Genomic DNA, 25,752 nt, shown 5'->3' on the forward strand with positions numbered 1-25,752 from the left:
TAATCTGTAAGTTACAGTAAATAAACACACACACATGAAAAAATCCTTTATTGGAAATAAAAAACACAAACACATTCCCTCATTACCAATTTATTAACCCCGACAAACCCTCCATGTCCGGCGTACTCCACGGACTCCAGCGTCGCTTCCAGCATGAAGGTGACAGGAGCTGCAGAAGACACCGCCGCTCCGGTCACCTCCAAGCAGCAACTGAGGTGAGTAGCGCGATCTGCTGAGGTGTCACTGAGGTTACCCGCTGTCACCGCTGGATCCAGTGACAGCGGGTAACCTCAGTGACAGCTCAGCAGATCGCGCTACTCACCTCAGTTGCTGCTTGGAGGTGACCGGAGCGGCGGTGTCTTCTGCAGCTCCTGTCACCTTCATGCTGGAAGCGACGCTGGAGTCCGTGGATTACGCCGGACATGGAGGGTTTGTCGGGGTTAATAAATTGGTAATGAGGGAATGTGTTTGTGTTTTTTATTTCCAATAAAGGATTTTTTCATGTGTGTGTGTGTTTATTTACTGTAATTTACAGATTAATCATGGAGGGTGTCTCATAGACGCCTGACATGATTAATCTAGGACTTATTGGCAGCTATGGGCTGCCAATAACTCCTTATTACCCCGATTTGCCAACGCACCAGGGCAAATCGGGAAGAGCCGAGTACAGTCCCAGAACTGTCGCATATAATGTATGCGGCAATTCTGGGCGGCTGTTGGCTGATATTGTTAGGGTGGGGGGCTCCCCATAACGTGGAGCTCCCCATCCTGAGAATACCAGCCTTCAGCCGTATGGCTTTATCTGGCTGGTATTAAAATTGGGGGGGACCGCACGCCATTTTTTTTAATTATTTATTTATTTATTTCACTGCACAGTATAGACCCGCCCACCGGCTGCTGTGATTGGGTGCAGTGAGACACCTGTCACTCAGCGTGGGGGCGTGTCTCACTGCAACTAATCATAGGCGCCTGTGGGCGGGGAAAGCAGGGAATACGAGATTCTTTAATGAGCGGCCGGCTTTTTCAAAATAGTAAAAGCCGCCGGAGCAGTGAGAAAGCCGTGCAGCGCCGCGCCGGGGATCGGTGAGTATGAGAGAGGGGTGGAAACTGACCGACAGACTGTGAGAGAGGGACAGAGATAGTGACGGACCGACAGAGAGAGAATAGAGACCGAGAGGGAGAGACCGACTGACAGGGAATAGTGATTGACAGACATTGGGAGACATCGCTCGTTTCCAGTGTTTTAGGAAACATGCGAGAAATGTATTTAGAAAATCGGATGTCACTAAGATGGTGTGAGTGCCGTCCCGTGACATCCGATTTTTTACACGCTCCCATAGACTTGCATTGGAGAAACTCGCAGTAGAAACTCGCAAAAAAGCAGCATGCTGCGATTTTTTTCTCGGTCCGATTTGGACTGAGAAAAAAATCGCAGATGAGAGCTGAATCATTCACTAACATGTGTCCGATTCCAATGCGAGATTTTCTCACATTGCTCTACTGCGAGAAACTCGCAAGTGAGAAGCAGCCCTAAAGTGTCCAGTGGTGTCATTCTTACTTAATCATGACTGATTGATCGCCAGCCCTGTCCTCATCAACACCCACACCTGTGTTAATAGAACAATCACTAAAACAATGTTAGCTGCTCCTTTTAAGGCAGGAAAGCAATGATGTTGAAATGTGTTTTGGGGGTTGAAGTTCATTTTCTTAGCCAATATTGACTTTGCAAGTAATTGCTGTTAAGCTGATCACTCTTTATGACATTCTGGAGTATATGCAAATTGCCATTAGAAAAACTGAAGCAGTAGACTTTGTAAAAATTAATATTTGTAGCATTCTAAAAACTTTTGGCCATGACTGTATAAACTCCTGACGACATCTCTGAATTTCTAAGCAATAAATTCTGTATTTATTTTATGAAAATGAGAAATGGTGAAAATAACAGAACAATGCACAGAATGCACAGCGCTTTCACACCTCAAATAATGCAAAGAAAACAAGTTCAGAATCATTTACACACAACAATACTAATAATGTTTTATCTCAGGAAGATTCAGAAATTAATATTTTGTGGAAAAACAATGATGTTCAATCCCAGCTTTCATGCGTCTTGGCTGCTTTCCACCATTCTTCACACGGCTTTTGGGTGACCTTATGCCACTCCTGGTGCTATAATGTAAGCAGTTCTTCTTTGTTTGATGGCTTGTGACTATTCATCTTCCTCTTGATTACATTCCAGAGGTTTTCAATGGGGTTCAGGTCTGGAGATTGGGCTGGCCATGACAGGGTTTTGATGTGGTGGTCCGTCATTCACACATTGATTGACCTAGCTGTGTGACATGTCGCCTTGTCTTGCTGGAAAAACCAGTCCTCAGAGTTGGGGAACATTGCCTGAGCAGAAGGAAGCAACTGTTTTTCCAGGATAACCTTGTATGCGGCTTGATCCTTTGCAAAGATTAACTTGTCCAATTCCAGACTTGCTGAAGCATCCCCAGATCATCATCGATCCTCCACCAAATTTCACAGTGGGTGCAGGACACTGTGGCTTGTACGCCTCTCCAGGTCTCCATCTAACCATTAGACGACCAGGTGTTGGGCAAAACTGAAAATTAGACTCATCAGAGCAGATGACCTTACTCCAGTCCTCTATGGTCCAATCCTTATATCCTTAAAGGCTCTCCTTTGCTTCTCATTGATGAAAGGCTTTTTTCTAGCTTTACATGACTTGAGCCCTGCCTCTAGGAGCCTGTTATGAACTGATCTTGCCGTGCACTTCACCCCGGCTGCCATTTGCCCTTCCTTTTGTAGGTCACTTGATGTCATCCTGCGGTTGCTGAGTGATATTCGAATAAGATGACAGTCATCCCGGTCAGTGGAGAGTCGCTTTCGCCCTCTGCCGGGCTGTAGCTTTGTTGTCTCCAATGTCTGCTGCTTCACCTTGTTGTAATGGACGGCCGTCTTAGAAATTTTAAGGATGGAGGCAACATGATGCTCACTGTATCCCTCTGCTCGTAAAGCCAGAATTGAGCCCTTCTTTTCCTCACTCAAGACTTTTCACCTCCTTTGGCATGGTTAAAAGTTATTTTTTCATTCCTATTACTTTTGGGATATTCCTAGCACTTGTTTTGCCTCCAGCTTCTCCTATTGCAGGAGGATTGTGGAGACCACAGCAGTGTTTCTTATGCTTTCCTTCCTTACATAAAATTTCGTTCAGGTGATCACCTAATCAGAAGCTCATTAAGTAGAATGAGGTGGACTCTGGTGGAATTCAACTGATACTGGAATGGAACAATTGCTATCAGACATGTAGAGATGCTGATTTTTTTAAAACTATGCAGTGGTCTCTTAATTTTTGCCAGAGCTGTATATACGAGGATGGGGACATATATACCAGGATGGGACCATATATACCAGGATTGGACCCAGGGTGGGGACATATAAACCAGGATGGGATCCAGGGAGGGGACATATATACCAGGATGGGACCCAGGGTGGGGACATATATACCAGGATGGGACCCAGGGTGGGGACATATATACCAGGATGGGACCCAGGGTGGGGACATATATACCAGGATGGGAGCCAGGGTGGGGACATATATACCAGGATGGGAGCCAGGGTGGGGACATATATACCAGGATGGGAGCCAGGGTGGGGACATATATACCAGGATGGGAGCCAGGGTGGGGACATATATACCAGGATGGGACCCAGGGTGGGGACATATATACCAGGATGGGACCCAGGGAGGGGACATATATACCAGGATGGGACCCAGGGTGGGGACATATATACCAGGATGGGACCCAGGGTGGGGACATATATACCAGGATGGGACCCAGGGAGGGGACATATATACCAGGATGGGACCCAGGGTGGGGACATATATACCAGGATGGGACCCAGGGTGGGGACATATATACCAGGATGGGACCCAGGGTGGGGACATATATACCAGGATGGGACCCAGGGTGGGGACATATATACCAGGATGGGACCCAGGGTGGGGACATATATACCAGGATGGGACCCAGGGTGGGGACATATATACCAGGATGGGACCCAGGGTGGGGACATATATACCAGGATAGAACCCAGGGTGGGGACATATATACCAGGATGGGACCCAGGGTGGGGACATATATATCAGGATGGGACCCAGGGTGGGGACATATATACTAGGATGGGACCCAGGATGGGGACATATATACCGCGAAGGAGCCCCCAGGATTGGAACATTTATATCAAGATGGGAACATATACCAGTAACCCATACGTCCTAATGTCCTCACTAATATATCAACAGGAGCCCGCATATTTTAGGCTCAACCATAGTGTGTGTGGGGTGGGGGGGGATCTACAGGTCTCAGCTCCGTGCCACACAGCTGCCATGAGTTGAGGGCTATGCCCACGTGACCAGACGCCTTTGTAAGAAGCCTGTTTAAAGCCCCAGGAAACGCTAAGCATCATGGGAGTTGTAGTTTTCTTAAGGCGCTAGCCGACTACTGCCTGAGTCGAGCAAAATAAAGCTGCAACATTTGAAGCATAAAATCATCAGCGAGTCGTGTGGGGACAATATTAATCACGTCCAGGCAGATATCCCGTATGTGAGGCTGGCCTATCAAGCGAAACAGGCTGTAGAGTGGATATTTCCGGATCAGGCATAGCTCAGGACAGCCTCTCTGGGGTCCTGGCAGCGCCTGGGTCTCTCGGTGGCTTCTGGGTATCGTTCTTTCCGCAGTTGGCCGTCGTGCAGGCAGGATGGGTGAGTGAGGCTGAGCGTGCGGGAGAGGCGCGGGGAGCGGCCGGGGGTGTCCGGGGAGCCACGGGGCTGTGGGAGAGGACACCCGGGCAGACTGGTGACTCCATGCGGCCGGGGCGGAGGCGCCATGACGGCCAGCGTGTGAGGAGGCCGCAGGCTGCTGCCGTGTGACCGGCCTTCTACTACAGCACTGCGCCGTGTTACTCTATGTAATGGAGCGGTATCCCTCCTGTCCCTCCAGCTATCACATATATCACACTACACGTGTATACTGCGGCGGATGTGACTATATTACACACTGCGCTCCTTGTATTACACCATATATAGCACCTGAGCTGTATAATGCTGCTATTACTGCACAGTAACCCCTTCACCACTTGGTGGGGTTTTTTTGTATTTTTTGCTCCACCCCTTCTTCCTATAGTGCAAAAAATTTTTTTTCTATTTAAAAAAATTTTTTTTCCCCCAAACCCCCCCCGCCAATGTTTTTCTACTGGCAAATCTTCATCTGTGATCATTGGTTTCACAGGAACTATAGCATGGCCGTGATGGGGGTCAGCAGTGGACCCCCGGCTGTTATGGCAACTCATCGGTGCGCCATGTCACGAGGCCACCAATAGGAGCAGGGGATGACTCTCTCCCCGCTGGTGCATAGCATCCCGCAGTCAAGAGATTGATGGCAAGATTTAAAGGGAACCTGTCAGGTCCCATATGCGTTCTGACCTACAAGCAGGGTGATGTGACCTAGTAACCCCTTCCTACCCATCCCTGTGTTGTAATATTGTGTAATGTGAATGTATAAAAAAAACCTTTTACTACTTAATGTTCCCTATGTAAATGATCGGAGGGTCTAGTCCCCTGGGCGTTGCATCGCCCTGTTGGCGTTTGCATGCTTTCCGTGGTATCGCGGGTGATACCATGGATTTACATGAGCGACGTCACCGTGAGCTCCTTGAAATCCCGCACGTGTGCACTTACCATTGCCCGCAGCCTTGTTATACCAGTGCTTGCTTGTTGTCTTCAGACGCGCTCTGCGCATGCTCAGAAGACTCCTGCAGTTCCGACCATGCACAAAGCGCGTCTGAAGCCGACAAGTAAGCACCCAGATAACAAAGCTGCGGGTATGGTAAGTGCGCACGCGTGGGATCTCAAGGACGTCACTCATGCAAATCCATGGTATCGCCCACAGGGCTGTGATACCACATAAACCATGCAAATGCCCATGGGGCAATGCAACGTCCATGGGACTAGACCCTCTGATCATTTACATAAAGAACATGTAAGTAATAATTTTTTTTTTTAATACATTCATATTACACATTATTACAACACGGATGGGTAGGAAGGGGTTACTAGGCCACACATCACCCTGCTTGGAGGTTAGAACACACAAGGGACCTGACAGGTTCCCTTTAACGATTTTACAGGCTCCGGTGGATCTCCGAATATGTTAGCTGACATGCGGGGAAACGCACAACCTTTGATGTATCGGTATATCTGTCTGTAAGGGGTTAAATATTAATATCCTCTTACTATATCCCTTACATTATTACACATACAGTATAATCCCGTATACATGTGTAGACATTGTCGTCCTAGTGCTACATTATATGTGGTGTGATATTGTACATGAATCCGCAGTCAGTTCCTTCTATTGGGGCGACAGCTGGCGATGAGCAAAGCGATCTGTAAAAATCATTTATTTGCAGATTTATTTATTTTTTATTGTGAAAAATTTGCTGACTTGTATTAATTTATTTTCTGAATAATTCTAATAACCTGGAAGGGGTTAAAAACAAACCCTGATCTTGCGCTTCCCCCACTGCTCACCATACCTGCCCCCGTCACCTTTCCCCCTACGCTTCCCCACTGCTCACCATACCTGCCCCCGTCACCTTTCCCTCTACGCTTCCCCACTGCTCACCATACCTGCCCCTGTCACCTTTCCCCCTACGCTTCCCCCACTGCTCACCATACCTGCCCCTGTCACCTTTCCCCCTACGCTTCCCCCACTGCTCACCATACCTGCCCCTGTCACCTTTCCCCCTACGCTTCCCCCACTGCTCACCATACCTGCCCCTGTCACCTTTCCCCCTACGCTTCCCCACTGCTCACCATACCTGCCCCTGTCACCTTTCCCCCTACGCTTCCCCCACTGCTCACCATACCTGCCCCTGTCACCTTTCCCCCTACGCTTCCCCCACTGCTCACCATACCTGCCCCTGTCACCTTTCCCCTTACGCTTCCCCACTGCTCACCATACCTGCCCCTGTCACCTTTCCCCCTACGCTTCCCCACTGCTCACCATACCTGTCCCCGTCACCTTTCCCCCTACACTTCCCCACTGCTCACCATACCTGCCCCTGTCACCTTTCCCCCTACGCTTCCCCACTGCTCACCATACCTTTCCCCCTACGCTTCCCCACTGCTCACCATACCTGCCCCTGTCACCTTTCCCCCTACGCTTCCCCACTGCTCACCATACCTGCCCCGTCACCTTTCCCCCTACGCTTCCCCCACTGCTCACCATACCTGCCCCTGTCACCTTTCCCCCTACGCTTCCCCACTGCTCACCATACCTGCCCCTGTCACCTTTCCCCCTACGCTTCCCCACTGCTCACCATACCTGTCCCCGTCACCTTTCCCCCTACGCTTCCCCACTGCTCACCATACCTGCCCCTGTCACCTTTCCCCCTACGCTTCCCCACTGCTCACCATACCTGTCCCCGTCACCTTTCCCCCTATGCTTCCCCCACTGCTCACCATACCTGCCCCTGTCACCTTTCCCCCTACGCTTCCCCCACTGCTCACCATACCTGCCCCTGTCACCTTTCCCCCTACGCTTCCCCACTGCTCACCATACCTGCCCCTGTCACCTTTCCCCCTACGCTTCCCCACTGCTCACCATACCTGTCCCCGTCACCTTTCCCCCTACGCTTCCCCACTGCTCACCATACCTGCCCCTGTCACCTTTCCCCCTACGCTTCCCCACTGCTCACCATACCTGCCCCTGTCACCTTTCCCCCTACGCTTCCCCCACTGCTCACCATACCTGCCCCTGTCACCTTTCCCCCTACGCTTCCCCACTGCTCACCATACCTGCCCCTGTCACCTTTCCCCCTACGCTTCCCCACTGCTCACCATACCTGTCCCCGTCACCTTTCCCCCTACGCTTCCCCACTGCTCACCATACCTGCCCCTGTCACCTTTCCCCCTACGCTCCCCCACTGCTCACCATACCTTTCCCCCTACGCTTCCCCCACTGCTCACCATACCTGTCCCCGTCACCTTTCCCCCCCTATGTTTTAGCAGTCTGTGTATTAACACTGATCCACAGCTTTCTTGTGGGTGATGAGTGCTACCTCCTAAACTCTTCCTTTAATGCTTCCTGTGCCGTAACTTGTGGATTTTGCAGCTTTGCCCCCTCTCTAATGGCAGGGATCAGAGATGACGCCGATCCTGGCTGTTTTATGCATTGCATGCCATGGATAATGATGGCTGTTGCAGTTTCTGCAACAGTGGCCATCTTTGCACATTTTCCCTATACTGGGCTAATAACAAACAAAATGAAAGGCTCTAATTTTACATATGGCCGCTATGTGGTAAAAATAACGTGCTTACCTGCTCCCCCCCCCCCCCCCATTCCTCTGGTCGTGCCCCCTATTGGTCGGCTTTTCTGGCCTGACTGGCACTTGAGAGCTGCAGCCGATCACTACAGCTCCTGACAGGCTGCATCAATCCACGTGCGCTGGCCACCTTGACAGCAGTGGGCGGACACTGACAGAGTATGCGGGGGGCGCAGATATTTGTCACTCAGGAATAAAAAAAAGTGAAAAGGCAAAAAACTTTATTAAAATTTGTATGTGTAAAACAAAAAAAAATCCACTTAACTGAAATCCTCTCTAAAGATATGAACGTAAACAATATCCACAGCAGTAACATAAGTAACAAAATTTCCTTCTTCCCCTTATTCTGCCTTTCTCTTGATGCACTAAATGCACCTTACACCACTAGCCCAAGGGGGTAAGAAGGTATTGCAATCTGAAGGCCATAAAGAAAACCCATTTGAGTCCTTACGGCGGTTCTGTTCTGAAACTTTTGACTGTTTACGCTGGTCAGACACTACAACTCCCAGCATGCCTGGGCAACTGATGGATTTTAGGTTTTTTTCCTCTTACTAATTTATTTCTCTTGTCTCAGGTAAGTGCCGTGGTCTCCGTACAGCAAGAAAGCTCCGCGACAACCGGCGTGAGCAGAAATGGCACGACAAGCAGTACAAGAAGGCCCACCTGGGGACCGCGCTCAAGGCTAACCCCTTCGGAGGCGCGTCCCACGCCAAAGGCATCGTCCTGGAAAAAGTGTAAGAGGCAGCACCAGCCCGTCCTAAATGCCCGAACTGTAACTTCTCAACATTTTTATAATAAGTACAGTTTGGAATGTTTAGTGCTGTAGTGCACATTTGGTGCTGCTTTTTGCTTTTTCTTCATTGAATTGGTTGGTGGCTGACCCCCACCTTGCTATGCACCCCAATTTGGGATGTATTCCACCTGTCTAGATTTTGGCGGTTGGTGGCTGTTCACATTCAGTCATCAGGCCTTGTCCACAGGCTATTTACTTCATGCAGCATTTGCCTGGACCTGTCCCGCCCACAGCCATGACTCAGTCATGGGTACGGGATTGAAATAGACCAGGTGAGTGCTGCTAAGAGCAGTTCTACTATTCATATGTGAGGCCGTATGGCACATTTTATAAAAATATTTTAGTGTAGGACTGCCTCAAATGAGATTTGCTATGACGTGGCGAGGCAGCTCTAGAAACTGCAATTTTTTGCTGAAAAATCTCAATTTTTTATAAGTACAGTTTGGAATTTTTAGTGCTGAAGTGCACATTTAGTGCTGGCTTTTTGTTTTTTCTTCAGTGTGTGAACTAAGCCTGACTGCGGTGTTTGATCATGTGCACCGTATGATCGGCAGCCTGATCTTCTCCTGTGATCGCGGGCACCGTGTGATCGGCAGCCTGATCTTCTCCTGTGATCGCGGGCACCGTGTGATCGGCAGCCTGATCTTCTCCTGTGATCGCGGGCACCGTGTGATCGGCAGCCTGATCTTCTCCTGTGATCGCGGGCACCGTGTGATCGGCAGCCTGATCTTCTCCTGTGATCGCGGGCACCGTGTGATCGGCAGCCTGATCTTCTCCTGTGATCGCGGGCACCGTGTGATCGGCAGCCTGATCTTCTCCTGTGATCGCGGGCACAGTGTGATCGGCAGCCTGATCTTCTCCTGTGATCGCGGGCACAGTGTGATCGGCAGCCTGATCTTCTCCTGTGATCGCGGGCACAGTGTGATCGGCAGCCTGATCTTCTCCTGTGATCGCGGGCACAGTGTGATCGGCAGCCTGATCTTCTCCTGTGATCGCGGGCACAGTGTGATCGGCAGCCTGATCTTCTCCTGTGATCGCGGGCACAGTGTGATCGGCAGCCTGATCTTCTCCTGTGATCGCGGGCACAGTGTGATCGGCAGCCTGATCTTCTCCTGTGATCGCGGGCACCGTGTGATCGGCAGCCTGATCTTCTCCTGTGATCGCGGGCACCGTGTGATCGGCAGCCTGATCTCCTGTGATCGCGGGCACAGTGTGATCGGCAGCCTGATCTTCTCCTGTGATCGCGGGCACCGTGTGATCGGCAGCCTGATCTTCTCCTGTGATCGCGGGCACCGTGTGATCGGCAGCCTGATCTTCTCCTGTGATCGCGGGCACCGTGTGATCGGCAGCCTGATCTTATCCTGTGATCGCGGGCACCGTGTGATCGGCAGCCTGATCTTCTCCTGTGATCGCGGGCACCGTGTGATCGGCAGCCTGATCTTCTCCTGTGATCGCGGGCACCGTGTGATCGGCAGCCTGATCTTCTCCTGTGATCGCGGGCACCGTGTGATCGGCAGCATGATCTTCTCCTGTGATCGCGGGCACCGTGTGATCGGCAGCCTGATCTTATCCTGTAATCGCGGGCACCGTGTGATCGGCAGCCTGATCTTCTCCTGTGATCGCGGGCACTGTGTGATTGGCAGCCTGATCTTATCCTGGTCTGTTCTTGTCTTTTTTAGTGGTGTTGAGGCCAAACAGCCCAACTCTGCCATCAGGAAATGTGTCCGAGTGCAGCTCATCAAGAACGGCAAGAAGATCACCGCCTTCGTACCCAATGACGGCTGCTTGAACTTCATTGAGGTAATTGTCGTTGGGGGCAGCACAGTCAACGGAGGGTCGGCCAGCCTTCCAACAATGTACCTACCCCTCCCCCCGTCCCCGGGACTAATCTCAGCAGCTCCAGCCCCTCGCCCCAGCAGGATAACTTGCTTACAGCGACCTGTGTGATTAGAGGGGTTGTCTTAACCACTATAGGTTAGCTTTCTTTTTTTCTTGTGAATTGTGGAGGCTCTGACTTCTCACAACAGTTTTATAAGGAAAACTTCTAATGTAACAGCAACTGGTAGGAGAAATCTTACTGAGGTTCCTCCACTAATATAGGAGTGAGTGCAGGGTCTGCAGACAGCGAGGAGAATACAGGAATGAGTGAAGGGTCTGCAGACAGCGATACTACAGGAATGAGTGCAGGGTCTGCAGATAGCGAGAACACAGGAGTGAGTGAAGGGTCTGCAGACAGTGAGGATACAGGAGTGAGTGAAGGGTCTGCAGACAGCGAGGAGAATACAGGAGTGAGTGCAGGGTCTGCAGACAGGAGAATACAGGGATGAGTGAAGGGTCTGCAGACAGCGAGGAGAATACAGGGATGAGTGAAGGGTCTGCAGACAGCGAGGAGAACACAGGAATGAGTGCAGGGTCTGCAGACAGTGAGGATACAGGAGTGAGTGAAGGGCCTGCAGACAGTGAGGATACAGGAGTGAGTGAAGGGCCTGCAGACAGTGAGGATACAGGAATGAGTGAAGGGCCTGCAGACAGTGAGGATACAGGAATGAGTGAAGGGTCTGCAGACAGCGAGGATACAGGAATGAGAAGGGTCTGCAGACAGCGAGGATACAGGAGTGAGGGAAGGGTCTGCAGACAGTGAGAATACAGGAGTGAGTGAAGGGTCTGCAGACGGCGAGAATACAGGAATGAGTGTACAGTGCACCCCCTGCAGCAGACACACACAGGGTGTGCACTTAGTGTTTTGAGTGATTCTTTGTGACATGAATGTTTCCCCTTTTCTCTTTCAGGAGAACGATGAAGTTTTGGTGGCTGGGTTCGGTCGGGCCGGTCACGCCGTTGGTGACATTCCCGGTGTTAGGTTCAAGGTTGTGAAAGTCGCCAATGTGTCGCTGTTGGCCTTGTACAAAGGCAAGAAGGAGAGGCCCAGATCCTAGACGTGTTCTGCCATCCCCTCCAATAAACAGCTTTCCCCACACTCCGGTTTGTCGTCCTGACTTGTGCGGGTAGTTGCAGGAACAGCTCTGGGCTTATTACTGCAGTTACGTACATACGTATTTAGAGTGCATTTAGTTGTGCAAGATAATGCATTCTACCCCCCCCCCCCATTATAATATATATCATGCTACAGCATCAAAGTGTAGAGATCCTGATTCCAGTGCTGTCGTTGATCAGCCTCTGCCTGCCATTGATAGGCAGCTTCTTCCTCTGTGCACTGTAGACAGAGCGAAGTGGTGGTTCAGAGCTTGTTAAAGGCAACTAATAGTAGTAGGATTTTGCTACATGAAGTAAAGGCAGTACCATACAGACAGTAAGATGCTGGATCCAGGCAGTGCCATACAGGCAGTAAGATGCTGGATCCAGGCAGTACCATACAGACAGTAAGATGCTGGATCCAGGCAGTGCCATACAGACAGTAAGATGCTGGATCCAGGCAGTGCCATACAGACAGTAAGATGCTGGATCCAGGCAGTACCATACAGGCAGTAAGATGCTGGATCCAGGCAGTGCCATACAGGCAGTAAGATGCTGGATCCAGGCAGTACCATACAGACAGTAAGATGCTGGATCCAGGCAGTACCATACAGACAGTAAGATGCTGGATCCAGGCAGTGCCATACAGACAGTAAGATGCTGGATCCAGGCAGAGCCATACAGGCAGTAAGATGCTGGATCCAGGCAGTATCATACAGGCAGTAAGATGCTGGATCCAGGCAGGGCCATACAGGCAGTAAGATGCTGAATCCAGGCAGTGCCATACAGGCAGTAAGATGCTGGATCCAGGCAGTGCCATACAGACAGTAAGATGCTGGATCCAGGCAGTGCCATACAGACAGTAAGATGCTGGATCCAGGCAGTGCCATACAGACAGTAAGATGCTGCATCCAGGCAGTGCCATACAGGCAGTAAGATGCTGAATCCAGGCAGAGCCATACAGGCAGTAAGATGCTGAATCCAGGCAGGGCCATACAGGCAGTAAGATGCTGGGTCCAGGCAGTGCCATACAGGCAGTAAGATGCTGAATCCAGGCAGTACCATACAGGCAGTAAGATGCTGGATCCAGGCAGGGCCATACAGGCAGTAAGATGCTGAATCCAGGCAGGGCCATACAGGCAGTAAGATGCTGGATCCAGGCAGTGCCATACAGGCAGTAAGATGCTGGATCCAGGCAGTGCCATACAGGCAGTAAGATGCTGGATCCAGGCAGTGCTATACAGGCAGTAAGATGCTGGATCCAGGCAGTGCTATACAGGCAGTAAGATGCTGGATCCAGGCAGAGCCATACAGGCAGTAAGATGCTGGATCCAGGCAGTGCCATACAGGCAGTAAGATGCTGAATCCAGGCAGTGCCATACAGGCAGTAAGATGCTGAATCCAGGCAGTGCCATACAGGCAGTAAGATGCTGAATCCAGGCAGTGCCATACAGGCAGTAAGATGCTGGGTCCAGGCAGTGCCATACAGGCAGTAAGATGCTGGATCCAGGCAGTGCCATACAGGCAGTAAGATGCTGGATCCAGGCAGTGCCATACAGACAGTAAGATGCTGGATCCAGGCAGTGCCATACAGGCAGTAAGATGCTGGATCCAGGCAGTGCCATACAGGCAGTAAGATGCTGAATCCAGGCAGTGCCATACAGGCAGTAAGATGCTGAATCCAGGCAGTGCCATACAGGCAGTAAGATGCTGAATCCAGGCAGTACCATACAGGCAGTAAGATGCTGGATCCAGACAGTGCCATACAGGCAGTAAGATGCTGGGTCCAGGCAGTGCCATACAGGCAGTAAGATGCTGGATCCAGGCAGTGCCATACAGGCAGTAAGATGCTGAATCCAGGCAGTGCCATACAGACAGTAAGATGCTGAATCCAGGCAGTACCATACAGGCAGTAAGATGCTGAATCCAGGCAGGGCCATACAGGCAGTAAGATGCTGGATCCAGGCAGTGCCATACAGGTAGTAAGATGCTGGATCCAGGCAGAGCCATACAGGCAGTAAGATGCTGGATCCAGGCAGTGCCATACAGGCAGTAAGATGCTGAATCCAGGCAGTGCCATACAGGCAGTAAGATGCTGAATCCAGGCAGTGCCATACAGGCAGTAAGATGCTGAATCCAGGCAGTGCCATACAGACAGTAAGATGCTGGGTCCAGGCAGTGCCATACAGGCAGTAAGATGCTGGATCCAGGCAGTGCCATACAGGCAGTAAGATGCTGGATCCAGGCAGTGCCATACAGACAGTAAGATGCTGGATCCAGGCAGTGCCATACAGGCAGTAAGATGCTGAATCCAGGCAGTGCCATACAGGCAGTAAGATGCTGGATCCAGGCAGTGCCATACAGGCAGTAAGATGCTGAATCCAGGCAGTGCCATACAGGCAGTAAGATGCTGGATCCAGGCAGTGCCATACAGGCAGTAAGATGCTGGATCCAGGCAGTGCCATACAGACAGTAAGATGCTGAATCCAGGCAGTGCCATACAGGCAGTAAGATGCTGAATCCAGGCAGTGCCATACAGACAGTAAGATGCTGGGTCCAGGCAGTGCCATACAGGCAGTAAGATGCTGGATCCAGGCAGTGCCATACAGGCAGTAAGATGCTGGATCCAGGCAGTGCCATACAGACAGTAAGATGCTGGATCCAGGCAGTGCCATACAGGCAGTAAGATGCTGAATCCAGGCAGTGCCATACAGGCAGTAAGATGCTGGATCCAGGCAGTGCCATACAGGCAGTAAGATGCTGAATCCAGGCAGTGCCATACAGGCAGTAAGATGCTGGATCCAGGCAGTGCCATACAGGCAGTAAGATGCTGGATCCAGGCAGTGCCATACAGACAGTAAGATGCTGGATCCAGGCAGTGCCATACAGGCAGTAAGATGCTGGATCCAGGCAGTGCCATACAGGCAGTAAGATGCTGGATCCAGGCAGTGCCATACAGGCAGTAAGATGCTGTATCCAGGCAGTGCCATACAGGCAGTAAGATGCTGGATCCAGGCAGTGCCATACAGACAGTAAGATGCTGCATCCAGGCAGTGCCATACAGGCAGTAAGATGCTGGATCCAGGCAGAGCCATACAGGCAGTAAGATGCTGGATCCAGGCAGTGCCATACAGGCAGTAAGATGCTGGATCCAGGCATACCTGTTAAGGAAAGATCTGGTGCTTGGTTGATTTAAATATATTTAAAGGGAAGGTGTCGTCAAATAACTAAAAAAAAGTATTAATGTTATGTTTAATATTTGTTTTTAATTGAGAAATATAAAAAAAAAATTTAAGTTTGATATTTTCCACTCTTAGGCTATGTTCACACACTGCGTTTCTTACCTGCGTCTTTGGTCCGTTTTTTGCTGCAGAAATTTCTTGAGAAATTCTTGTAACCTTTCTGCAGACATTCCCCAGCAAAACCTATGGCAAAAAAAATTAGCTGTGCGCGCACTGCGTTTTTTTCTTAAGAAAAAGAATGGGCATGTCACTTCTTTTCTGCAGCTAACTGCGTTATGTGCCATATATAATTGGCACAATAACGCAGGGAGCAACCAGCGGTAAAAACGCACCGAAAACGCGGCAAAAACGCAGGTGCGTTTTTGGTGCGTTTTTTAACACAGGTGCATTCTTAAGAAATTTCTTAAGAAAAATCATTTTTCTAGTGTGAACATAGCCTTAAACACTAGGGGGAGCAGCTGCAGAAATCCGACTTTAGAGCTACTGTAGAACTAGCTCACATTACGTGGGCAGAATCTGCTCTCCTGTGTGTGATGTTGCGCCTTGACCTCCCAATCTGGGTATTTCCAAAAGGATAAGAGAATGAAGTTTAATAATAATTAATAATAATAAAAGTTTATATAGCGCCAACATATTTTGCAGCACTTTACAATCAGGTGGGGGCTTGTATAGACAAAAACAATAAGTTTAGGATCACAGTGCGGAGCCATTTTGTTGGTGACCGAAAAGTGATCCTAATATGTTTGTGTCACTAAGGCCAGCTGCATCGTGCTGCACTGTATCCCAATGCCCCACTGCCTGTATCCCACGACCCCATATACTGGGCTGCTAGTCGGGATCGGAGATCCCAGGTGACATGTGGTGAGGAGGGGTGATCCGCATGCACTCGCCTCTGACCTGTGCCCCTTGCAGCCTGTCTGGTCAGCAATCACAGTGCATAGCAGCAAGGAGCAGAAGCCCAAAGTGAGCACGTGAGGGGGGAGCAGTACGCTAGGATCAGTTACAGTGCAATCACCACTGCCTGGCACTGGTATTCGCCCCATCCATCCCAGCAGGTGACGGGGAAAGTGGAGCACCTAGCAGATGCTGTGAGCTCCACAAAGATGGCGCTGATCTCCTCCCTCTGCTGTGATCTGGACAGCAGACCCTGTTTCTGTGTTAAGTGTAGGGTCGCAGTCTGACAATGGGCTTCTATGCCCAGGGGCTGCCATAATGGAGGTGAGTAACTCGTTACTCACAGCAAATCAAAGATGGCCGCCCCCAGTGCTTCAGTAACACTAGAATTAAATGAAAACTAAACAGTCAATTTTAATTTTGGATTACAAATACTTGATTTCATCACTATTATAAAAAAAGACACCTTACCTTTTAATCAAAGTAGCAGAAATGCCCTGCACTTTGATTCACGGGTGCATCGGGGGCAGGTCTCTGGGTTGGGTGCTTTGTATTTTCGTCCTCCTGGCTTGCCCCCTTTTATTTAAATTTCGTGTTGCACCGCTGTTGGTGGTGGTGTGTGCACATTGCCACATGGTATTCATTAAAATGGTGCTGGAGTCTGCGTGCATTGAGATCTGAAGCCATTTTATTGGAGACACTGGAGAAGGCGGCGCGGCATCTGCATATGCGCAGGGTTTGTGTTTTTGTTTTTGGGTTTTTTTCTGTGCACGCACCCCTGCTGCTGTCAATAAAATGGTGCTGGAGATTGCAGCAGGTGTGGACCTGACACCATTATAATGAAGACAAAATTACTGTGGCAATCAATGCACGCGATGCCAACAGCAGCAATAGCGGCACAATATATAAAGAAAAGGGGGCGCACCATAGAAAGTGCAGGAGGAGGAGGAATATAGACCTGACCCACACACACCTGCACCGCTGCATAGTGCTGGGCCGTTCTCTTTAAGGAGACGAGCAAAACTGCAACAGATAAAATAATTTTATCAAAACTAGGGCAAGTAGCTGGGAAGTAACAGACCACTGGGAAATTATTCTTGTAATGTAACTGGTGCATTTGTAGGAACATTAGAGGAACGGAACCAGTATTATGTGGGTCACGGCTGAGGAGGCCGACACCTGGCAATATAGTGATGGCAGAAGCTGTGCGCTGGGTCGATGCTCCTGTGTATTACGTCACTCACTTTGCGCTGTGTAAATCGACAGCCGGTCACCAGCACCTCCACGATCAGTTATCAGCTGCCTATAAACCGTCCTGTACAGCTCTGGACCACTGTTGCCAATAATGTGTACTTTTTTTTTTATTATATATCTCTAAAGACTACAACAGACATCCTTTCATTATATAGCCGGCGTGTTACAGACCAGACAATTTTTATTAACGATTTAAAAAACAAAAAAAAAAAATCTACACAACAGATCAGAAGCTGCGGCAGTGCGGTTACAAAAAGAGGTATAATCACCGTCCACCAGGATCTGTGTGCAGACCCTCAATCACAGGGCGCGTGTTCACCAAGGGTGGGGGTGAAATGTACAGGAATATGAGAACTGCAATATAACCGGTCCCTAACAGTCCCATCTCATGCTAGCGATGCCTAGATACTTCTAATGATGCCAGTGGCTTACAAAATGGTGAAAATAAAAGCTGCTGCCCCCTTTTTTCCTCCAGGGGTTCCTGAGTCTGGTGAGGGTCTCTGCCTAATTTTACCCCTAATGCAACAAAAACATTGTCTGCATTGTCCCTTTTTTTTTTTTTTTTTTTTTGCACCCGCTTAGGTTTTGTGACTCAAAATCAAGAGATTTGTCTTTATTTGTTATTGATATTCTGAAGTCATAAAAAGTAAAAAAAAATGTCCTTTTATTCTTATTTTTCCATCGGTTTCATCCATTTTTAATTGATGCATTCCAAGTTCATGGATAGAAAAAAAAAGTGTTCTGAAAGTTTATTGCTTCATAAAAAAAAATGACCGCACGACCCCAGACAAACCTGGTGCCTTTTACACAGACTGATGTGTGACTGTAGCCGTGGGCTGCTGAGTTTCGACCGCTGCCTTGTTCTGGACATTGCGCTCTGTACTCGGGCCATGAATGTTGGAGGAGTGAGACCGGCCTTTACTTGGCTACTCGTTGAAAACCAGGATAAGGGGCAATCTGAGCCGGGATGTGCTCCAAACACAAGGGGGCACCAGCGGAGACCCTCACTCTGAGCATAAAAGCTGTCGTTATCCCCCAGCAGGAGACGCGGATGAAACATTGCACTGTATACAGGATCTGGGTCTGTCGAGTATATATGTAAGTGCTGGTTGGTTCAGTTTGACGGGACAAGTGTTGAGACACTTAAGTTCTCAGTGTTAGATCCGCTGGGGGCGGTCACTGTCGGGGACACTAGAGGGCGCTGTGCTCCTGCCTGTGCTGCCGCAGGGCCTGGAGGAAGATCTTCACCTGGGTGACACTAGAGGGCGCTGTGCTCCTGCCTGTGCTGCTGCAGGGCCTGGAGAAAGATCTTCACCTGGGTGACACTAGAGGGCGCTGCGCTCCTGCCTGTGCTGCCGCAGGGCCTGGAGGAAGATCTTCACCTGGGTGACACTAGAGGGCGCTGCGCTCCTGCCTGTGCTGCTGCAGGGCCTGGAGGAAGATCTTCACCTGGGTGACACTAGAGGGCGCTGTGCTCCTGCCTGTGCTGCTGCAGGGCCTGGAGGAAGATCTTCACCTGGGTGACACTAGAGGGCGCTGTGCTCCTGCCTGTGCTGCTGCAGGGCCTGGAGGAAGATCTTCACCTGGGTGACACTAGAGGGCGCTGCGCTCCTGCCTGTGCTGCTGCAGGGCCTGGAGGAAGATTTTCACCTGGGTGACACTAGAGGGCGCTGCGCTCCTGCCTGTGCTGCTGCAGGGCCTGGAGGAAGATCTTCACCTGGGTGACACTAGAGGGCGCTGCGCTCCTGCCTGTGCTGCCGCAGGGCCTGGAGGAAGATCTTCACCTGGGTGACACTAGAGGGCGCTGTGCTCCTGCTTGTGCTGCCGCAGGGCCTGGAGGAAGATCTTCACCTGGGTGACACTAGAGGGCGCTGCGCTCCTGCTTGTGCTGCCGCAGGGCCTGGAGGAAGATCTTCACCTGGGTGACACTAGAGGGCGCTGCGCTCCTGTCTGTGCTGCTGCAGGGCCTGGAGGAAGATCTTCACCTGGGTGACACTAGAGGGCGCTGCGCTCCTGTCTGTGCTGCTGCAGGGCCTGGAGGAAGATTTTCACCTGGGTGACACTAGAGGGCGCTGCGCTCCTGCCTGTGCTGCCGCAGGGCCTGGAGGAAGATCTTCACCTGGGTGACACTAGAGGGCGCTGCGCTCCTGCTTGTGCTGCCGCAGGGCCTGGAGGAAGATCTTCACCTGGGTGACACTAGAGGGCGCTGCGCTCCTGTCTGTGCTGCCGCAGGGCCTGGAGGAAGATCTTCACCTGGGTGACACTAGAGGGCGCTGCGCTCCTGTCTGTGCTGCTGCAGGGCCTGGAGGAAGATTTTCACCTGGGTGACACTAGAGGGCGCTGCGCTCCTGCCTGTGCTGCCGCAGGGCCTGGAGGAAGATCTTCACCTGGGTGACACTAGAGGGCGCTGCGCTCCTGCTTGTGCTGCCGCAGGGCCTGGAGGAAGATCTTCACCTGGGTGACACTAGAGGGCGCTGCGCTCCTGTCTGTGCTGCCGCAGGGCCTGGAGGAAGATCTTCACCTGGGTGACACTAGAGGGCGCTGTGCTCCTGTCTGTGCTGCTGCAGGGCCTGGAGGAAGATTTTCACCTGGGTGACACTAGAGGGCGCTGCGCTCCTGCCTGTGCTGCCGCAGGGCCTGTAGGAAGATCTTCACCTGGGTGACACTAGAGGGCGCTGCGCTCCTGCCTGTGCTGCCGCAGGGCCTGGAGGAAGATCTTCACCTGGGTGACACTAGAGGGCGCTGTGCTCCTGCTTGTGCTGCCGCAGGGCCTGGAGGAAGATCTTCACCTGGGTGACACTAGAGGGCGCTGCGCTCCTGTCTGTGCTGCCGCAGGGCCTGGAGGAAGATCTTCACCTGGGTGACACTAGAGGGCGCTGCGCTCCTGTCTGTGCTGCTGCAGGGCCTGGAGGAAGATTTTCACCTGGGTGACACTAGAGGGCGCTGCGCTCCTGCCTGTGCTGCCGCAGGGCCTGGAGGAAGATCTTCACCTGGGTGACACTAGAGGGCGCTGCGCTCCTGCTTGTGCTGCCGCAGGGCCTGGAGGAAGATCTTCACCTGGGTGACACTAGAGGGCGCTGCGCTCCTGTCTGTGCTGCCGCAGGGCCTGGAGGAAGATCTTCACCTGGGTGACACTAGAGGGCGCTGCGCTCCTGTCTGTGCTGCTGCAGGGCCTGGAGGAAGATTTTCACCTGGGTGACACTAGAGGGCGCTGCGCTCCTGCCTGTGCTGCCGCAGGGCCTGGAGGAAGATCTTCACCTGGGTGACACTAGAGGGCGCTGCGCTCCTGCTTGTGCTGCCGCAGGGCCTGGAGGAAGATCTTCACCTGGGTGACACTAGAGGGCGCTGCGCTCCTGTCTGTGCTGCCGCAGGGCCTGGAGGAAGATCTTCACCTGGGTGACACTAGAGGGCGCTGTGCTCCTGTCTGTGCTGCTGCAGGGCCTGGAGGAAGATTTTCACCTGGGTGACACTAGAGGGCGCTGCGCTCCTGCCTGTGCTGCCGCAGGGCCTGTAGGAAGATCTTCACCTGGGTGACACTAGAGGGCGCTGCGCTCCTGCCTGTGCTGCCGCAGGGCCTGGAGGAAGATCTTCACCTGGGTGACACTAGAGGGCGCTGTGCTCCTGCTTGTGCTGCCGCAGGGCCTGGAGGAAGATCTTCACCTGGGTGACACTAGAGGGCGCTGCGCTCCTGTCTGTGCTGCCGCAGGGCCTGGAGGAAGATCTTCACCTGGGTGACACTAGAGGGCGCTGCGCTCCTGTCTGTGCTGCTGCAGGGCCTGGAGGAAGATTTTCACCTGGGTGACACTAGAGGGCGCTGCGCTCCTGCCTGTGCTGCCGCAGGGCCTGGAGGAAGATCTTCACCTGGGTGACACTAGAGGGCGCTGCGCTCCTGCTTGTGCTGCCGCAGGGCCTGGAGGAAGATCTTCACCTGGGTGACACTAGAGGGCGCTGCGCTCCTGTCTGTGCTGCCGCAGGGCCTGGAGGAAGATCTTCACCTGGGTGACACTAGAGGGCGCTGCGCTCCTGTCTGTGCTGCCGCAGGGCCTGGAGGAAGATCTTCACCTGGGTGACACTAGAGGGCGCTGCGCTCCTGTCTGTGCTGCCGCAGGGCCTGGAGGAAGATCTTCACCTGGGTGACACTAGAGGGCGCTGTGCTCCTGCCTGTGCTGCTGCAGGGCCTGGAGGAAGATCTTCACCTGGGTGACACTAGAGGGCGCTGTGCTCCTGCCTGTGCTGCCGCAGGGCCTGGAGGAAGATCTTCACCTGGGTGACAAAAGAGGGCGCTGCGCTCCTGTCTGTGCTGCTGCAGGGCCTGGAGGAAGATTTTCACCTGGGTGACACTAGAGGGCGCTGCGCTCCTGCCTGTGCTGCCGCAGGGCCTGGAGGAAGATCTTCACCTGGGTGACACTAGAGGGCGCTGCGCTCCTGCCTGTGCTGCCGCAGGGCCTGGAGAAAGATCTTCACCTGGGTGACACTAGAGGGCGCTGTGCTCCTGCCTGTGCTGCCGCAGGGCCTGGAGGAAGATCTTCACCTGGGTGACACTAGAGGGCGCTGCGCTCCTGTCTGTGCTGCTGCAGGGCCTGGAGGAAGATCTTCACCTGGGTGACACTAGAGGGCGCTGCGCTCCTGCCTGTGCTGCTGCAGGGCCTGGAGGAAGATCTTCACCTGGGTGACACTAGAGGGCGCTGCGCTCCTGCCTGTGCTGCCGCAGGGCCTGGAGGAAGATCTTCACCTGGGTGACACTAGAGGGCGCTGCGCTCCTGCCTGTGCTGCTGCAGGGCCTGGAGGAAGATTTTCACTTGGGTGATACTAGAGGGCGCTGCGCTCCTGCCTGTGCTGCCGCAGGGCCTGGAGGAAGATCTTCACCTGGGTGACACTAGAGGGCGCTGCGCTCCTGCCTGTGCTGCCGCAGGGCCTGGAGGAAGATCTTCACCTGGGTGACACTAGAGGGCGCTGAGCTCCTGCTTGTGCTGCCGCAGGGCCTGGAGGAAGATCTTCACCTGGGTGACACTAGAGGGCGCTGCGCTCCTGCTTGTGCTGCCGCAGGGCCTGGAGGAAGATCTTCACCTGGGTGACACTAGAGGGCGCTGTGCTCCTGCTTGTGCTGCCACAGGGCCTGGAGGAAGATCTTCACCTGGGTGACACTAGAGGGCGCTGTGCTCCTGCTTGTGCTGCCGCAGGGCCTGGAGGAAGATCTTCACCTGGGTGACACTAGAGGGCGCTGCGCTCCTGCTTGTGCTGCCGCAGGGCCTGGAGGAAGATCTTCACCTGGGTGACACTAGAGGGCGCTGCGCTCCTGTCTGTGCTGCCGCAGGGCCTGGAGGAAGATCTGCTTCACCTGGGTGACACTAGAGGGCGCTGTGCTCCTGCTTGTGCTGCCGCAGGGCCTGGAGGAAGATCTGCTTCACCTGGGTGACACTAGAGGGCGCTGTGCTCCTGCCTGTGCTGCCGCAGGGCTTGGAGGAAGATCTTCACCTGGGTGACACTAGAGGGCGCTGCGCTCCTGCCTGTGCTGCCGCAGGGCCTGGAGGAAGATCTTCACCTGGGTGACACTAGAGGGCGCTGTGCTCCTGCCTGTGCTGCCGCAGGGCCTGGAGGAAGATCTGCTTCACCTGGGTGATCATGTCGTGGTAGAGCCGCAGGTCGTCCTCCTTGGTCCTCAGCGCGCTCTTCAGAGACGTTTTCAGAGCCTCGTTTTCATCCACCTGAATGTCCAGCCTGAAATAAGGAGGTAATGGAGAGAAAATGATTGCGCTGCTCGTGGACCCGGCTGCTGTTACCGCTCCTGACTGCTCCATTCCTATCATAGTAGCCGTCCCTCTAACAGCGGGGGCTTAAAGGGATTAGGACCACCCCGTCATTGAGGATATACGGACGTCATGGAAGAAACCCTCTTATTAGAGAAAGTGTCTAATAGCTGAAGCTGCCGCTCTGGAGGACTCCGTGTGGCCATTGATTACATGATCCCTAATTTGTTTAAAGGGACTTTCTAGGATTTATTTAAACAACCAAGAATAGAGAAAAAAAAATCCTATAATTGCCATATCGCCCTCTGCTGCCGCTGTGGTGGTCCCCACCGGTCTCCACTTCCTGCACTGAGTACTGTACAACATTTGTGACTTCTGAAGCCAATCATTGGCTCTTGGAGGTCATGTGCCACACATGCAGGCCTGTGATTGGCTGCGATGGTCACGTGAATGCTGATCACATGACAGCAGCAGGAAATCAGAGACTGGCGGGGACCCCTGGATCAGCCGCACAGGAGCAGCAGAGGTCTGAAGAAGGCCAGTAGGGTTTTTCTTATTTTATTTTTTAAATATCTCAAATTCCCAGCTCTTGGTTAAACCCCTTTAAGTGAACACCATGTAGTAGGCCTCATCTGCAGTGGATGCAGCCTCCTACATGTCGGGGGGGTTTTCAGCTACAGGGTCCGCAGCAATCACCCAATCAACATGCTCCTCAATGGCAAAGAGATTATGCAAGAGGACAATTCCTTTAAAATCCTCCCTAATATCAAAGAAACTGCAATTTGTTTTGGAGGATCAGGTACCTTTTAAAGAAGACCTAAAAATCTCTTAAGGGGGGATCAACTGCCCCCAGTAATCACCCTCCAGATGATCTCTTATGGCTATAGCGGATCTGTCTGTGGGGGGCCATTTATGAGGGGCCACAGACGGTGCCGGGGCGGAGGGCAGCCTTACTGTGTGCGGAGTTCCTCCAGCTGAGTCTCCAGGGGGACGTTGGACGAGAGTTCACTTATTTCATTCAGATTCAGGAAGTGTCTGGAGTTGTTGAGGGACAAAGCTGCGGAGAAAACGCAGTGTTAGGGGGAGAAGAAGGGAATTTTGTTTACTTACCGTAAATTCCTTTTCTTCTAGCTCCTATTGGGAGACCCAGACAATTGGGTGTATAGCTTCTGCCTCCGGAGGCCACACAAAGTATTACACTTAAAAGTGTAAACCCCTCCCCTCTGCCTATACACCCCCCCGTGCATCACGGGCTCCTCAGTTTTGGTGCAAAAGCAGGAAGGAGGAAACATATAAATTGGTCTAAGGTAAATTCAATCCGAAGGATGTTCGGAGAACTGAAAACCATGAACCCAGAACAGTTCAACATGAACAACATGTGTACACAAAAGAACAACAGCCCGAAGGGAACAGGGGCGGGTGCTGGGTCTCCCAATAGGAGCTAGAAGAAAAGGAATTTACGGTAAGTAAACAAAATTCCCTTCTTCTTTGTCGCTCCATTGGGAGACCCAGACAATTGGGACGTCCAAAAGCAGTCCCTGGGTGGGTAAAAGAATACCTCGGTAATAGAGCCGTAACACGGCCCCTTCCTACAGGTGGGCAACCGCCTCCTGAAGGACTCGCCTACCTAGGCTGGCATCTGCCGAAGCGTAGGTATGCACCTGATAGTGTTTAGTGAAAATGTGCAGACTCGACCAGGTAGCCGCCTGACACACCTGCTGAGCCGTAGCCTGGTGCCGCAATGCCCAGGACGCACCCACGGCTCTGGTAGAATGGGCTTTCAGCTCTGACGGAACCAGAAGCCCAGAAGAACGGTAGGCTTCAAGAATTGGTTCCTTGATCCACCGAGCCAAGGTTGACTTGGAAGCCTGCGACCCTTTACGCTGGCCAGCGACAAGGACAAAGAGCGCATCCGAGCGTTGCAGGGGCGCCGTACGGGAAATGTAGAGTCTGAGTGCTCTCACAAGATCTAACAAGTGCAAATCCTTTTCACATTGGTGAACTGGATGAGGGCAAAAAGAAGGTAAGGAGATATCCTGATTGAGATGAAAAGGGGATACCACCTTAGGGAGAAAATCCGGAACCGGACGCAGAACCACCTTGTCCTGGTGAAACACCAGGGAGGGGGCCTTGCATGACAGTGCAGCTAGCTCAGACACTCTCCGAAGTGACGTGACTGCCACTAGGAAGACCACCTTCTGCGAGAGACGTGATAGAGAAATATCTCTCATTGGCTCGAAAGGTGGTTTCTGAAGAGCCGTTAGCACCCTGTTCAGATCCCAGGGTTCTAGCGGACGCTTGTAAGGAGAGACTATGTGGCAAACCCCCTGCAGGAACGTGCGTACCTGCGGGAGCCTGGCTAGACGCTTTTGAAAAAACACAGAGAGCGCCGATACTTGTCCCTTAAGAGAGCCGAGAGACAAACCCTTTTCCATTCCGGATTGAAGGAAGGACAGAAAAG

The 25,752-nt window shown here is 52.2% G+C and overlaps 2 protein-coding genes across 5 annotated transcripts in view; one reads left to right on the forward strand and one right to left on the reverse strand.

Annotated features, from left to right (window-relative positions):
• Positions 1–12,158, forward strand: part of RPS23 (ribosomal protein S23) — a 37,819-nt gene extending 25,661 nt beyond the window's left edge. For 2 of the 3 annotated variants that reach the window (XM_075315746.1, XM_075315747.1), the window contains exon 5: positions 8,963–9,049. In XM_075315746.1, coding sequence (XP_075171861.1) covers positions 8,963–8,966 — 4 coding nt within the window. In that variant the 3' untranslated portion in view covers positions 8,967–9,049. Of the gene's footprint in view, positions 1–4,665; positions 4,766–8,962; positions 9,123–10,860; positions 10,982–11,970 lie in introns of those variants that run through there. The other variant, XM_075315748.1, reaches the window with a different exon arrangement.
• A 10,708-nt stretch (positions 12,159–22,866) lies between these two features.
• CCDC13 (coiled-coil domain containing 13) overlaps positions 22,867–25,752 on the reverse strand; it is a 60,982-nt gene continuing 58,096 nt past the window's right edge. For both annotated transcript variants that reach the window (XM_075316891.1, XM_075316892.1), the window contains exons 14-15: positions 24,246–24,348; positions 22,867–23,262 (exon numbers count right to left, since the gene is read on the reverse strand). In XM_075316891.1, the coding sequence (XP_075173006.1) occupies positions 23,097–23,262; positions 24,246–24,348 (269 nt within the window). In that variant the 3' untranslated portion in view covers positions 22,867–23,096. The remainder of the gene's footprint in view (positions 23,263–24,245; positions 24,349–25,752) is intronic.

Source organism: Anomaloglossus baeobatrachus, chromosome 6 (assembly GCF_048569485.1).
Source record: "Anomaloglossus baeobatrachus isolate aAnoBae1 chromosome 6, aAnoBae1.hap1, whole genome shotgun sequence".
Taxonomy (NCBI): domain Eukaryota; kingdom Metazoa; phylum Chordata; class Amphibia; order Anura; family Aromobatidae; genus Anomaloglossus; species Anomaloglossus baeobatrachus.